Below are 16,532 nucleotides of genomic sequence, written 5' to 3'. Positions count from 1 at the left end.
AAGTTTTTCCTTTGTTTTTTATGTTTTTGTTATTGTAATTGTAATGTTGATGTATTTGTTTTTGTGTGGTTTGTTATTTGTTCATTTGTTGTTTAATGTGGAAAATCAATAAATTCTAAAAAAAAAAAAAATACTTCCCTTGATCTGGTCACTATACTTCTGTTGATGCAGCCTAAAACACCGTTAGCTTTTTTTTTTGCTGCTGCATAACAAGGTTGACTCATTGTGGTCCACCAAGACCCCTAGATTCGTTTCACATGTACTGCTAGTAAGCCAGGTGTCCCTCATCTTATATTTGTGCACCTGGTTCTTCCTAAGTGCAGAATCTTACATTTATCCCTACTGAAATTCATTTTGTTAGCTTGGGCCCAGGTCTCCAAACTGTTAGGGTCATTTTGAATCCCGTTTCTGTTTTCTGCAGCATTAGCTATCCCTCCCAGTTTGGTGTCATCTGCATATTGGATGAGCATCTCCTCAATTACTTCATCCAAGTCACAGGTAGGTAGCCGTGTTGGTCTGCCATAGTCAAAACAAAACAAAAAATAAAAAATTCCTTCCAGTAGCACCTTAGAGACCAACTAAGTTTGTTCTTCATCCAAGTCGTTTATAAAGATATTGAACAACAATGGGCCCAGGACAGAACCCTGACACTTGACACTTTCCCCCAGGATGACGAGGAACCATCAGTGAGTACTCTTTGGGTTCGGTCAGTCAACCAGCTACAAATCCACCTAACAGTTACCTCGTTCAACCCACATTTCAGCAGCTCCATTGCAAGAATATCATGGGGGACTTTGTCAAAAGCCTTCCTGAAATCAAGATACAACATCCTGATCTCACGGTGGCCAACCAGATCCCTACAGGAAGCATGCAAGCACAACTTGAGTGCAACAGCACTTATCTCATTTGCAGTCCCCAGCAACCATTACTCAGAGCTATACTGCCTCCAACTATGGAGACAGAACATAGACATCACAGTTATTAGCCACCGATAGCCCTCTTCTCCTTGAATTTATCCAGTCTTTTCTCTTGAAGCCAGTCAAGTTGGTGACTATCACTATTTCTTGTGGGGGTGAATTCTGTAGTTTTGCTGTGCACCATGCAAAGAAGGACTTATTTTGCCCATCTGGAATCTCTCGACACCCAGAGTACTTTTGCTCGGCAAAGTGATAGCAGAGAGATGGGGATCCACCCACTGTTGGAATTCTTATGTTCTCAGATATCATTTGCTACACTGAGTCCATAGACTGCTTAAGCCAAGCCTCTGCCCATAGCACAGTGATAAAGTATATGTATGACAGCATGTCAAGGGGCATCAGAAAAGTCCCAGTATTTGCAGTCCTGGTGTCAACGCCAAGAAATATTTCTGTCCAAGGAGCCCCAAGAGAGCTGGGTTGAGACCTGAGAGTACTGGATCATGATGAACTATTGGTTTGGCTCACTGTAAAGCGGCTACTTATGCAGAACTGGAGAGTCCTGCCTTGCTCCTTGGTGCCTCCATAACCTGGCAGCTAACACAGCATTCACAGGATGACAGGGCTAGTGATTCAGCAAATCCCATCAGGCCTCAGGGTAGCCAAAGGGCAGGGTAAAGGGGACTGAACTCTTTCTACTAGGTCTGCCTGCTGCTACCTTCCCCTCACTCCCAAACCACAAACCCCATTGATTTCTGCTCAGAGAGTAAGAATTCCCTCCTTCATACGTGCCCCTGCCTCTTCACAATTAGACAACAGCACTCTCTTGACCTTAATATTTGTCTTCATACATCAAGAGCACATATTCCCAATAGCAGCGCATCGGTTAGCAGTGCTATTAAATTCACTGCTATCCACGCACCTCCGAAGATGGCGTACAAAACGTAACAAAAACAGCTGAAAATGTACAAAATAGTTAAATCATAGAATCATAGAATCCTAGAGTTGGAAGAGACCACAAGGGCCATCCAGTCCAACCCCCTGCCAAGCAGGAAACACCATCAAAGCATTCCTGACAGATGGCTGTCAAGCCTCCGCTTAAAGACCTCCAAAGAAGGAGACTCCACCACACTCCTTGGCAGCAAATTCCACTGCCAAACAGCTCTTACTGTCAGGAAGTTCTTCCTAATGTTGAGGTGGAATCTTCTTTCTTGTAGTTTGAATCCATTGCCCCGTGTCCGCTTCTCTGGAGCAGCAGAAAACAACCTTTCTCCCTCCTCTATATGACATCCTTTTATATATTTGAACATGGCTATCATATCACCCCTTAACCTTCTCTTCTCCAGGCTAAACATACCCAGCTCCCCAAGCCGTTCCTCATAAGGCATCGTTTCCAGGCCTTTGACCATTTTGGTTGCCCTCCTCTGGACACGTTCCAGCTTGTCAGTATCCTTCTTGAACTGCGGTGCCCAGAGAAATAGCAGAAGACAAGCTAATAATACAATACGAAATAGACCCCATGGCAGAGATCCATTATGAAATCCTATTGGATTAATTTCTAAACAGGGCTCAGATCTGCCCCAGAGTCAGAGCTGCATGTGCCATGATTCTGCTTGAGTTCAGAAAAGCCACAAAATGTGGCTCTGGGCACAGAGTTCAGCTTCCTGAATCTCAGAAGCCAAACAGGTGCCTGGATAAAATGCTTTAGCGCTTCACATTGTTCCAAGTTTCCCATGACTAGCTGGAGGAGAATATATTATATGCAAAAGAAGATTTATTTATTTTTTTGCAAATATACTTAGTGTGAATAATTTTAATTTTTGTTTTGAATAAATTTTATTAGGGCTTGTAGAGAAAAATACAAAACTTATATATTTTCCCCTTTTTTGTCCAAACTATAACTTTGATCTAAATACAATAAAAAACATAAAGGGAAGGAGTGGGGAGAAAGGAATAAAGAAAGAGAAAGAGAGGAATAAAGAAAGAGAGGAATAAAAAATAAATAAATAAAAGAGGCTAAAAGAGAGAGAGAAATAAAATTCAGAAGGTAAGGTACTTCCAGTTCTTTGTCTGTCACTATATATATAACAAATTCACTTCATTCACTCCAATATAACACCCACAAAGCCACTCTCTATAAACAAAAATTATCTTCAATCCTCAAATCCAAATGTCATTATTTCTTATTCTTTTCCACACAAAAAAGTCTATGATACATTTCCAGTCTTTAACCAATGTTAACCATGACTTTCCTCTGATTAAACATGTCAATTTTGCCATCTCAGCTAAGTCTCTCATTGTTGGTAATAATGGGTCCTTCCATCTTTGTGCATATCAAAGTCTTGCAGCCGTAATCATGTATTGTAACAAAGTTCCATTTTCTGTCTATCCATAAGTCCCAGCAGGAACAGTAGCGTGAATAATTTCATACAGAACACAGATTCCTGCTTTCTCTGGTGCGCAATTTGGATTATCCTGCTACAGAATATTTATTTCTTTAGTGTGGCTTACACACAGTCGGGAAAACAGCAAGATCTTCAAATCTGGAAGCCTTCTACAACAGTTAAGATTGGCTGTAGTATGGGGGTACTGAAAGGAATGTACCCTGCACCTTGGCAGAAATGTTCCCAGACTTATTTTCCGTTTGTGTCCTAGCAGTGGAAAGAGATTATGGGGTTGATGAACCCCATTTCAAACTGCATTCTGTCCTTACAAGTGATTTCACCATTTTAAAGAATGGATTTGGTGTTTAGGAGCAAGTCTTCTTTCTTCGTTCGTTCATTCGTTCCTTCCTTTCCACATGGGCTTTTGTGGCATTTTGGTATGTGTTGCATTTTATAGTTTTAATGCATTCTCAGGCCTACGTTCCACTCAAATGCTGGGAAACGCACTTCTGCTGGCGGACAGTTGCCAACTTTTGATTTGAAAATTGCTGCTTCCCTAACCAGAGCTGCTGCAGTTCAAGGCCTGGCAGGATGGAGCTATGGAAGAATCCACAGGGTTGAGGTGGAACCCAAGACAAAACCCAGAACTTCTGGCCACAATAGCAAAGTTCTACCTTCACTTGCCCGAGGCACTATGCCTTTGAATGTCAGTCACTGTTGCACTCGGGTCCTGCCTGCCGGCTTCCCATGGGCATCTGTGAGAGCAGATCCAGCAGGCATGTTCTTATTTTATTAAAAAACTAGGCTTGTTATGTGGAGGATAGGGGTGCCTGGCATGCTCTGGTCCATGGGGTCACGAAGAGTCGGACATGACTGAACGACTGAACAACAACAACAACAACAAAGGCTTGTTATGGGCGAACAAGTTTCCAAGCTTCTAAAGGCCACTACTGTGGGAATGTTTTGGGATGCAGGAGAGGATATATTCTTTAAGATATCCTATTCCAACTTGTGTTTACAAGTCCCAGAAATTAAGCAAGAGTTCTCATTCCCCCTTTAAACACACACACAGCGGAAAGCTTGCTCAGGTTTGTTAAAACCTCTGTAATAAATGTCCTGGTATTTTCCCCATTAATCCCTCTCAAAATAAGACACTACACAGTCTTCTATAAAAGCATAAAACGTTTACTCACGAGAAATCATCTGTTCACAATTTGATCCCAGATGGCAGACTTAAACTTAGTAAAAGTTACATTTACTCAGGAGACTGTTCCATAAGGGAAAACAGCTCCTTTGTGGTCTCTTGGCTAGAAGCCAAGAGAGCATCTCAGTGGTGCTCCTTCCTTGAGAGCGTGGTCCAAAAGAGGAAGATGGAGTGTGGTCCCTGTGGTTTTGTGTTAACCTGCCCAGGTGAGACCACACCCATCTCCAGTTACACAGAGGAAGTCCATCCCAGCCCAGGGGAAACAGCGAGTTCCGACTGGCTGGCCTAGAGTTCCCTTTCTATGTCCACTCTAGCAATGTTGTGTTTGACTGCTCCTGCGTTTTACATCCCACAACTACTACCCCCCTTCCCCAAACCTGGTTACCTCTCTGAACACAGATTCAACCAACAGAGTTCATCCTGGACTCCTTCTCTGCCCACCACCACCTGCCCCATCCCATAGCCTCCCTGGCTCCAGCCTTTCGCACCCCACTTTGGTCTTCTCCTTGCCCCCCATGCTCTCGCAGCTGACACCCTTCTCTCCGGCAGAGTCCTTTTTTTTTACATTGCAAGTGTTTGATCAGAATTCCAGTTTCAGTGGCAGCCGGTTCTCTCCTCTCTCTCCCCAGTTGACCATAAATAATTCAATTCCTACGAACGCTCCTTCGCTGCCTGGAAATTTATTTATTTCATTCTCCTCCCTTTGGTTACACATTAAGTGACTTAGCCCATAAAAAGAAATTACTCAGCAACAACAATAAAAGCTTGAAATTGCTGACCTGGCTGCATCGGGGTTGGGGGAAGCCCAGGGCTGGAATCACCCCCAGCACAAGAGGCCAAGCGGGGCATGAAATCCCCATGAAATCCTCCAGTGAAAATGAAGAATCAAAGGGGTAGGGTTCCCCCCCCCCAGAGTACAGCAGTTGGGGCTGATGTGCAGCTGTATCTGGAGTGGTGTGGAGGTGCAGGAAGAGACCCTTGCATGTTCCAGAATGCCTTTCCTGGAGCTTATGCTCATCAGGATGCCTCTTTGCACTGGGCCGCTGCACCAGAACTGCATTTAATTCATACTGCCATGCATGGAGAGATTTTGCTAATTCCTTGGAACCAGTTAGCTGGGCGAATGTGAGGACGAGAAAACTGAGTGAATGCTGGTCTACTAGGAGGTAAAGGTAAAGGGACCCCAGACCATTAGGTCCAGTTTTGGCCGACTCTGGGGTTGCGGCGCTCATCTCGCTTTACTGGCCGAGGGAGCCGGCGTACAGCTTCCGGGTCACGTGGCCAGTATGTCTAAGCCGCTTCTGGCGAACCAGAGCAGCGCACGGAAACGGCGTTTACCTTCCTGCTGGAGCGGTACCTATTTGTCTACTTGCACTTTGACGTGCTTTCGAACTGCTAGGTGGGCAGGAGCTGGGACCAAGCAACGGGAGCTCACCCCGTCGTGGGGATTCGAACCGCCGACCTTCTGATCGGCAAGCCCAAGGAAGCCTAAAGCTGGGGTGTGTGTGTGTGAAAGCTTTGGTCCTCCAGTTGCTGAACTACATCTCCCATCAGCTACTGGGGCCAATAGTCTAGGCTGATGGGAGTTGTAGTCCACCAACATCTGGAGGGTGAAAGGCTCCCTACCCTAAGGGATCCTGAGAAGCAACATAGCAAGGGGGGCAAATGACACAGTGAAGGGGAAGCGGAGGAGGCAGGAAACTGAGAAGGCACCAATGAAAGGAGGGTGCCTTTATAGCAGGATGAAGAACCAGTTGCCGTTGGACTGCAACTCCCATCATCCCTGATTATTGGCCGTGCTGGCTGCGGCTGATGGGAGCTGGAGTCCAGCAATATGTGGGTGGGCCACAGGTTCCCCAACTCTAGGACTTATCATCCCAGGGACAAGAGAGGTTGTATGCTGTTGGCAGGATGGTGCAGAGGCAGCAAGGATGCTTTATGGTTAAGGAATGCTGTCCAGGAGTCAGGGTGGCCGAAAGTGAAGGCAGGGTACTGAAAAGCAGAGATCTGTCTGTAGAAGCTACCTGTAATGGAGGCGGAAGGCATGGAGAAAGTAAAGACTCGGGCAGGTGTGAGGAACGCTGGACCCTCCAGATGTTGCTGAACTACAATTCCCACAATTCCTGCCTATTGGCCATGCTTGCTAGGGCTGATGGGGGGTTGTAGATCAGTAACATCTGGAGGGCAAAAGGTTCCCCACATGAAGGGCCTAGGGATTTAAAAAATAAAAATAAAAAGGCTCTCTGCTATTGGCGCGAAGGAATTGGACAGCCTGTGGCTCTTGCGAACTTAGGAGACAAAGTTCCCTCTTTAGATCCTGAGAGGAGTTCTGTCCATTTAAGAGGCAAGTAGAAAGGAAAAATTCCACTCTGTGTGGCTTCTCCCTACAACAGCACTGTGGCCTGATAACTAGTTAGACAGCGAGGCCTAGAGACAGCGGGTGAGTTTTACATATTGATTTGAATGAACCAGCCAACTGCAGCAAACATGCGTGCTTTGTTTTTTCTGTTACATTTATACCCCACTTTTCCTTCAAGGAGCTCAAGGTGGCATGCATGGTTCTCCCCATATCCATTTTAACCTCGCAACAACCCTGTGAGGTAGGTTAGGCTGAGAAATGGTGATTGGCCCAAGGTCACCTAGTAAACTACACAACTGAGTCAAGGTTTGAATCTCGTCTCCCAGGTACCAGTCCAACCCTCTGACCACTACTCCACACTGCTGCACATGCGTACACACACACACAATTTGTATTAAATTGTGAGGTAATTCACGGTTACAGATGGAGGGAGTTCAGTTGTATTACAGATGGAGTAATAATAATAATAATAATAATAATAATAATAATAATTTATTTGTACTCCTGGGTCTCCCCAGCCACCCTGGGCGGCTTCCAACAAATATTAAAATACATTAAAATATCACAGATTTAAAACTTCCCTAAACAGGGCAATGAAATAGAACTTGCCCAAGACTGACTAGTCCCTTCCACACTAGGCATTGAAAGCATTCTTCTACCACAGCCATGGCTTTCCTCCCAAAGCATCCTGGGAGCTGCCATTTGTTCAGGGTGCTGACCTCAAAGACCTATCATTCCAAGCACCCTGAACAAACGAAAGCTTCCGGGATTCTCCATGACTGCTAAGGTGATACCAGAGTGCTTTGAATGTACAACTCCACAACTGCGTTGGCTTTTGAGTCCAGGTCTTCGTGTTTTTGTGAGGTGAAACAACCAGTGCCCTGGGCCATGCCAGCCCTGCTGCAAGGCACTCCACAGAAGGCAGAGCTGAGACAGGGCTGGTCGCCATTAGGGGCTTCCCGTGAAGCAAAGGGTACAGGAAGGGAAGGCAGTGCTGTCAAGTATCCCGTTTTCCCCGGGATTCTCCCTTATTTCAAGCAGTTTCCCGCTGCTCTCCCTTATTTTTTATTTCCCTTAAATTTCCCGTTTTTAATGGAAGCAGCTCCTCCCCTGCTGGCCAGGGACTGGGTGGGAAGACCTTGTCTACTTGGAGAGAAAAGCCTCAGCCCTCAAAGCAAGTGGGAGCCATTTCCCGCGCTTACAGGGGGGTGTATTCCTCCCCCTGCATCAGCCCCTATCCATGGCCGCCGGGCCCCTCAGCCGGCCAATAGGGTTAGCTGGCGGGCGGAGCCTGGCTGCCTTTGAGCAGCTGCTGCTTCCTGTCCTGTTTTGATGGGATCAGACAAGAAGACGATGGGGCTCCATCGCGCGGAGCACATGGCTGCCCTCCTCTTTGCTCCGCTCCGAGTCTGAGCCCGCTTGGAGTTTACATTGCTGCTCCGCCCACTTTTGCTTCTAGCTCCGCCCACCACTGACATGTGACTGTCCCCGCGATAGGTGAGACTGCTGATCCCTTATTTTCAAATCCGAAACTTGACAGCTATGAGGGAAGGGCAGGTGGTGGCTTCAACGGATGAGGAATCGGGAATTGCCACTGTTAGGCCAAAGGAGCTGCGGGCCCACGGTGGTTGTCGTGGCGATAGTGAGCCACTGTTAATATTCTGACCGCTTAAGGTATCAGACTGCTAAAGGCCAGCCTGCACTCACCCGGCATAAAGGGGAAGAGATGCAGGAGGGCAAGCTGGAGAAGAGCCAGCAAAGATTGCAGTGAGACACAGAAGAGACTTTATTCGGAGCGGAGGGGGGTGGGTTGTGGAAGAGGATGCCCAGGACATCTGCCTTTGTGGCCCAGTTCCAGTGCAGGGTGGGGGTGGGTGGGGTTGAAAGTGGCCAGGGCACCTTTAGGCCCCTCTTTTTTTGTGTGGAAAAGGGACATCAGCAGAAGCAGAAGCCGCCGTTCGTTAATGCGCTTCAGGGTGCATCGCACAGGCAGCTCATCAATGCTGGGAACTGGGGTGGTGGTTTGCAGAGAGCGGGTGTCTCCCTGGCACACGCACAGGCGAGTTATTAAAACTTAATTGAGCGGATGGGAACAAGGCAGCTAATTAAAGCTTCCCAATAATGGGAACTGCTGGGTTTCAGGAGAGGAGAGAAGGGGCGGGAACCAGGGCTCCAAGGTTCGATATACCTCGGCTCTGAGGGCTGGGAGAGGATGAGGAAGGGCTCAGGAATTGTGGCTTGGATTTATTGAGGATCGTAGTTCTCAGCAGAGGCCTAGTGGGGGCTGGGGAAAGGGGGGGGAGCCAAGAGTTCTTGCTAGCTCAGCTGCTGACACTGGGGAAATGTTATAGCAACCAGTGGATTCTCATTAAGTTTGGACAGGGCAATGTGTAAAAGAAAGATTATTCCTTTTTCCATCCTAACCGGTTGCCACCTGTTTATCGCCTGCTCCTCTGCCGTGAGCTCCTATCAATCCTGATCCAGAGCCCCAGCCTTTAATCCGGATTTCCAAACCAAGCCTCAGTATGTCCCAGCTCTGCAGGAACTGGTTTCCCTTCAGTGGCTTGAAATGTGCAGAAAATGCCACTGCAGAGGAATGCTGGTTCAGGAGGGGGGGGGGAGAGAGCATACTCCAGAGTGTCTCTGAACAAGCGTGCTCCTTCTGCCCTATAGCCCTATAGCCTTATTACTGGCTGTCCTATTACCTCACTGAACCGCAGCCTCCCCTTTGGGGTGCAGAAGATCGGAAGTCACCTCCAATGGCTTCCTCAGCTCATCCATCATCCAGACTCTCTCAGCCTCAAGCAGAGCAGCAGTTCCAATTGGTAGGATAATAAATAGCCCCCTCCCACCCGCCCAGTGATCTGGGAAATTGCTCATTCATTCATTCATTCATTTATTCATTCATTCCCTGATCGGAAGCAGGCCAGAAAAGATTCACAGAGGCCAGCTGGTACCCCGCAAATTCCTGATCTTGTCGTCTTCCTCCCTGCGGCGATGAGTTCTAAGCCAGGAATCACCATAACCTAGCCTAGTCCTTGCATCTGTTTGGAACAGCAGAGCTCATCCTTGGCACATGCAAAAAGTATCTCTGAGCATGTGCAAAGTGCCTGGAAAAGCAAGAGTTGCATCTAGATGGGGCAGCAAGGCTGGAGGAGGCTGCGGCTTGCAAATAATAATAATAATAATAATAATAATAATAATAATAATAATATTTTTATTTATACCCCGCCCTTCCCAGCCAAAAAAAACGGGCTCAGGGCAGCTAACACCAATTAAAATCACAGCAAAAAAGCATAAACACAATCAATTTAAAATAACAGATTAAAATACAAATTTAAAAATTCAATTAAAACTGCGGTCTCAATTTCAAAATAACCCACCAATAAAAGAATGAAGCATAAATATTAAACAACCCAAAGGCCAGGTGGGACAGCTCCGTCTTGCAGGCCCTGCGGAAAGATGCCAAATCCCGCAGGGCCCTGGTCTCTTGTGATAGACTGTTCCACCAAGTCGGGGCCAATATTCAGAAGGCCCTGGCCCTAGTTGAGGCCAACCTAGCATCTTTGTTGCTCGGGACCTCCAAAAGATTATTATTTGAGGACCTTAAGGTCCTACACAGGACATACCAGGAGAGGCGGTCCCTTAAGTACGAGGGTCCTAAGCTGCATAGGGCTTTAAAGGTCAAAACCAGCACCTTAAACCTGACCCTGTACTCCACTGGGAGCCAGTGCAGCTGGTAAAGCACTGGATGAATGTGGTCCTGCGGCAAAGACCCCGTGAGGAGCCTCGCCGCAGCATTCTGCACCCGCTGGAGTTTCTGGGTCAGCTTTAGGGGCAGCCCCGCGTAGAGCGAGTTACAATAATCAAGTCTGGAGGTGACCGTCGCATGGATCACTGTGGCCAGATCAGGGCGAGGGAGGTAGGGGGCCAACTGCTTAATACGACGGAGATGGAAAAATGCCACCTTTGCTGTGGCTGCAACCTGTGCCTCCATGGAAAGAGAGGCGTCGAAGGTTACACCCAAACTCTTGACAGAAGGCGCTGGCACTAGTTGGGCCCCCGCAAGAGATGGGAGTTGGCCTCCCAACCCCATGTCATCCCGACCCAGCCAGAGGACTTCTGTCTTCGAAGGGTTTAACTTCAACCGGCTCCCACGCATCCATGCAGCCACAGCCTAGTGGGATGGGTGGCAGAATCTGCCAGTGTGTGGCATGTCTGGTATGGCAGCTGATGGACAAGGAAGTGAGATCTCGCCACCAGCAAGAGCTCAGGCCAGGCAGTACCATCAGCTGCATTATAACTTTATAGCACTTTCGGTAAAGCAGTGGCGCCCCACTTTATTTTTTCATATGAGAGAAATTGCATTTTACTCCTTTGCCTGGAAACTCTGAGAAAGAGGTCAAAACCCACGACACACCAGGAGACCTAGGAACGCTAGATGGGCAAGCAATATGTCTCAGCTGCCAGCACCTGTCTATCTGTCCAGATCCCATTCCTCTCTGATTTGTAGACAGGACCCTGCTCCCCCTCCAAATGTGGTGGTCTTCAGCTTCCATCACCGCCAGTTGGCATGTCCAGTGGCCAGGGATAGTTCAGCATCACCTGGAGGTTCCCCAGGTCTGCCTTATGGATTTCTTTTTCTCACAGTCAAGATCCACCTCTACTCCTTCCTTAAAGCAGCACTGAGATGCTCCCAAGCTGTAGCGCATAGTGGTTAGAGTGTCGCCATCAAGCTCACTCTGTGCCAGGGGCACTCCCCGCAGCAAAAACCTACCTCACAGGGTTGTTGTAGAGACAAAATGGGGGAGCGGGTAACCCCCATGCTCTTGGAGTTTCTCAAAGGAAGGGTGAGAAATGAAACAAATTGCCAGGCCTCCTACAGTCTCAGTGCACTGTTATAATCTCTCCCAGATGGAAGCTGATGGGTTTTAAATCTCACCAACTTTGATTCAACACTGAACTCCTGCAGCACCCTGACACCTCCCAATAACAATAAAACATCCTCGTTCAGTTGGGAATCCACTTGCAGGCCACGCAGAAATAGACGGCGCCAGTAATGGATGCTTCATTAATATATGGGGTACAAGAAAGCCCTTTGTTAATCATCCTTGGCTGCAGAGCCTCCAAAAACACTATCTGCAAACCTAGCACACAAAACATTCCAAATTACCTCCCCGCCCCCCGAAACACACATTACATTCATCCCTTGCTGCTTCCTCCTCTCCTTCTGTTGCCCCTTCAGGCTCTCTAAATTGGTACTGTAAACTCTTTGGGGCAGGGACTTGTCTTTTACTTAAGGTACACTGATGGCACAATATTAATAGTCCTCATACTATCTTATGGTAACCTCGGGGAGGAGGGTAATGCAGCCCCAACAGAGCCCTGAAATAAACTGGAAAGTGAAACATTATGTAGAAATCTGATGAGACACCAGATTTTCTACTCTTGTTCTGATGTCATGGAAGATATCCAGCAGCGTCCAGACAAAAAAGTGAGGCAGTCAATTGGCCCAGGAGGAAAGCAAATCCCTGGAGGCGGCCAACATTCTGAAATGCCAGAATCCCAATACTGTACCAGTTTCTGAGGATCAGACATGCACCACACACAACTACAAACACCCAAATCAGTATTTGATTTTTCCGCAGGAAGGGAACCATGCTAAAATGAATATATCCAAATTCAGGATCCCAGCGTGAAATCTGAACAGGGAATATGCCAGAAAACCATGGGGGAAAGGGGGCGGGTATGAGGATTGCACTGAAGGAAATGTTATTTTGGGAGGGGTAGGATAAAGATCTCACCCACAGTAGATACAAAAGTCCTTTTCTTTCCTTAGAAAATGCTCCCTAGTCCCTACGTTCCCAGCCCTTTCCCGCAAGCTGACTCTTCTTCCCACCCACCCCCACCAATATTTCCCTTTCCTGCTCCTGCTTCCTTGGCACCAGACCACCCCACCCCACCCCTTACTGGTTCCCTTCTGGGCACCTCCCCATCTTGCACAACACTTTCTGAAGGGCTCCTTGCAAGACAGTGCCACACACACAGCTACCTGGAGCATTCAGGTGTGAGGGGCCATGTTCTTTTCCCCACTTGGGGACTGTCAGAAATCTGGACCACTTTTCTGGTGTTTTGGTGGCTGGGAGAAAGGTAGGCAGAGCCAGTTCACAGAATGCTTGACTTTAATGTCAAAACATTAAAGGAAAGAGAGACGCCCCACTCCCAGATGAACAGAGCATAGCTCTGTGTATGGTTGTCTCCTAAGCACTTGGAACTTATTTCCAACTTGGAACAAGGGAGATGCCGTCGATTCTGGTGCCACCAGAGCAGGACTTTAGGGCAGAGGTCCAGGGCTCCACTCAGCAGAATGAGCAGGAGGGCCTCTGAATGCAGCATGGCTGGCTTGTCATATGTCAAGGTAAGGTAAGGAATGCACATCAACATCTAAAGAGGGGGGTTTCCATAAGGCCACTTACATCAAGAGTCTAAAGTGACTTACGGTAAGTGCACCAATGGATTCAGTAGTCTCATTGAGCTAACATACAGTACCTCTAAGGGAAAGCCCTCAAATCCCATTGTCTGGGACCAGTATGGGTCAGAGGTGCTTTTGGACAAAGCAAGGGTGCTAGTGGGTGGCACAGTCATCAAGAGGTTCACGTGGGGATTCTGGAAATGAGGTTTCCAGGAGTGCAAGGGAAGAACGTAGCGATGGTGGGGGGACTGAGGCCAAGACTCTGGGGATGGTGTCAAGGATGTGCGCAACTCACCCAAGTGTGGTCATGGTGACGATGGTGTACCAGAAGGCAGCAGGGATGCTGGTGAAGTTGGTGGACGCAGTGCCCTTCTCAGCATAGAACATAACAGTGGCGAAGATTATGATGGCCATGGTGAGTGAAAAGAGCAGGAAGCCCAGCTCCGAGGCACAGCTCTTGAGGGTGTATCCCAGGATCCTCAGCCCTTGCGAGTGGCGCGAGAACTTGAAGATACGGAAGACGCGGAAGACCCTCAGCGTCACGAAGGCCCCGCTGACATTCTCGTTTTCTGGCATCACCAGCCCAATGTAATAGGGCATGATAGCAACCACATCGATGATGCTCATCACACTCTTCATGAACTTGAATCGGCTTGGGGCGGCAAAGAGGCGCATGAGATACTCAAAGGTGAAGATGAGGACACAAGCTGTGTCCATGCAGAAGAAAGCCTTGGGGAACCGATCTCCACAGGGCAAGTCCTTCTTCCTCCCAGGAGAGGGCCGGCATGGGATGGTCTCCACCACATTGGCAATGACTGACACGGCAATGAAGAACCCAGTCACATAATAGAAGACCAAAGCCATGGTGCTGGTGTGGGGGTTCTCGAACGCTCTCCAGAGCTGCTGGCGGAAGGTGCTGTCCGGTGGCAGGCCGGTATCGTTGGTCATCTCTGCTTCTTCGTCCTCAGCAAGGCGCTCAGCATTCTCCTTCTTGCGGTCGCGGTACTCCTCCAGGCAGCAGTCGCCAATGAGCTCTGGGATGATGCCGTAGAAGGACAACTCTTCATCGAAGGCCTGTATGCACTCCTGGCGGGGGTAATGGAGTCTGCCAGTGCGGTAGAAGTTGAGGATATGGCGGAACATCTCTGGGTCGCGGTCAAAGAAGTACTCCTTGCTGTCTTCGTCAAAGAAGAATTCCTTCTCCGAGCTGCCTAACAGGGTATCCGGATAACGGTCCAAGGTGTTCTTCCAAGTCTGGAAGCGTTTCCCACTGACGTTGACTACCAAGATCTCATCGCTGCGGCGTTTCTTGTCAGCAGGAGGCTTGGGCATGGGCTTCTTGGCCAGTGGGAGCCAGCCCACAGCTGCTGCCCGGGCAAAGGGCAGCCATGTTGCCACTCCTGCAGCCATGTTGCGCACAGTTAGTAGATAACAGGACCTTTGCCAAAATGTATCACCATCCAAACTCAACTGTGCTCTAAGTATTGTGCCAGGAAAAGTTCTTGATAAAGAGGGGTTCTCTGAAAGCCTTCTTTAAAACGTTTCTTTGCTCAGTTATCGTCAATAATCAATGGAGCAGAGGACCCCAACAGAGGCATAGTTATCCAGTCTAGTTCTTGTCTCGGGCATCAAAAACCAGGTCTACCCAAGAACCGAGGATGTTATTCTCCCCAGCACAGTAATAGCCAAGGTCTTTTCAATGGATGTTAGCAAGCCCCATGGACCTAGACGCCTCCCAGTCAAACAGCATCCAGGGGGTTTCCCAGGCAAGATGCCTCCTTACGGTCAGTGCTGATAACTTTAGGAGTTGTGGGCAGAGGTCAAAGGAAGGCAATGCAGGTAAGTGTGGTCATGCTCTCCACGGTCTCTCTGATGTTCAGCCCATGTGGCTCTGTGCATTGTGAAAAACAGCAGAAACTCCCTTCTGAAAATCTGCAATATACAGAGTGCTGTATTCCTCTCCTGCTGCTGCTGCTGCTCCACTAATTCTTCCTGGCAGGAGGAGAGAGAATGTATAGGAAGAGAGAAAGTATTCCTGGTGTGGGAGCAGGGTCAGAGAAGGGGGTCTCAGTTGATGTGGTCACAGGGGTAGATTACACAATGCTGTGATAATGGAAAAAAGAGAAGCAGGGAAGAGAGAGAGAGAGAAGTAAAACTATGAGAGAGAAATAATAGTGTGCAAGGCTGCAATTTTGGGACTGAATGCGGCAGTTCTGAAGTTATAAACTAGCCAAGTTTCAAAAGCTGAAAACAAGAAAGGTTTTATGTAAAATATCCACCACAGTAGGTGTTAGGGGATGAGCAGCTGGAGACCCAGAACCCCTCCTCTGTTTGGGGGAAAGAAATGGGGAGCCACGGACTGGGCAGGATGATGGGATCCAGGATTCCTGTGAATGGGATCTAAGAGCAGGGTGGTTACTTGAGATCAGCTACTTCTAAGTAATCTCCCTCCACTTCTAAGCTGATTTGAGTCGGAACTTGGGTGGCTGGAGCCCGGGCTAGTTTCATATTGGGAAAGGCATTTCAGGAAGAGAGTATGAGAGCAGTTAATAATACTGTGTCAAAGAAGAGAGCAAAGGTTTTGTCAAGAAGGAGTTTGGCAGGGCAGGGATTTGGCAACACAATAAGGAGTTTGGCAAAGCAAACTGCAAGGGTGCCTGGAGTGTGAGCAGGGGCTCTCCCTGTGAGCAAGCAGGCAGCCCCAGGGAAAGAGGGCGGAGAGGAAGGGGTTCAGGGTCCAAACAAACTTTCCCATTAACCCTTTGTCTCCTGAAATCTCTGACCCTCAAGCCCTTTTCTCTACAATTTGGGGTGGCGAGGGCGGTAGTGAATCTACATCGCTTTGTAGACAGGAGTAAACACAACGTGAAATAATAAAAAAGAACACCCCCCTTCCCCAAGATTTGGGGAGCGTGGGGTGGACATTAAGAAAGGGGCAGGCAAATCTCTAGCACAGGGCGTGGGGGGGGGAGGGAGGTGGCGAGAAATGGGGAGAAGGAGGTAATCAAGCGATGGGGAAGGGCAAGTCTGTGACGGGAAAGGGCCACATTCGGGGGAAGGAGGTGCCCCCGTGGGGGGGGGGTTGGGGAACCCATGGGGAAAGGGCTCAACTGAACAAGAAGGGCAGGGGGGGCACACCCGTGGGGCGATGTGCCGCGGGTCGCTGATCTCCATCCTCTTACCCCCTGGGTGCTGGCTC

At 48.4% G+C, this 16,532-nt stretch overlaps 1 protein-coding gene across 1 annotated transcript in view; it reads right to left on the bottom strand.

Moving 5' to 3' along the window:
- Positions 1 to 14,760, bottom strand: part of KCND1 (potassium voltage-gated channel subfamily D member 1) — a 65,521-nt gene extending 50,761 nt beyond the window's left edge. Inside the window, 1 exon segment of the mRNA XM_033173860.1 lies at positions 13,629 to 14,760. Within this exon segment, the coding sequence (XP_033029751.1) occupies positions 13,629 to 14,743 (1,115 nt within the window). The 5' untranslated portion in view covers positions 14,744 to 14,760.
- Positions 14,761 to 16,532: the final 1,772 nt, after the last annotated feature.

The sequence above is a fragment of the Lacerta agilis genome, chromosome 16, assembly GCF_009819535.1.
Source record: "Lacerta agilis isolate rLacAgi1 chromosome 16, rLacAgi1.pri, whole genome shotgun sequence".
Lineage (NCBI taxonomy): Eukaryota > Metazoa > Chordata > Lepidosauria > Squamata > Lacertidae > Lacerta > Lacerta agilis.
Note: the sequence above shows the minus strand (reverse complement) of the source record. Positions and strands in the feature narration are given on the sequence as shown.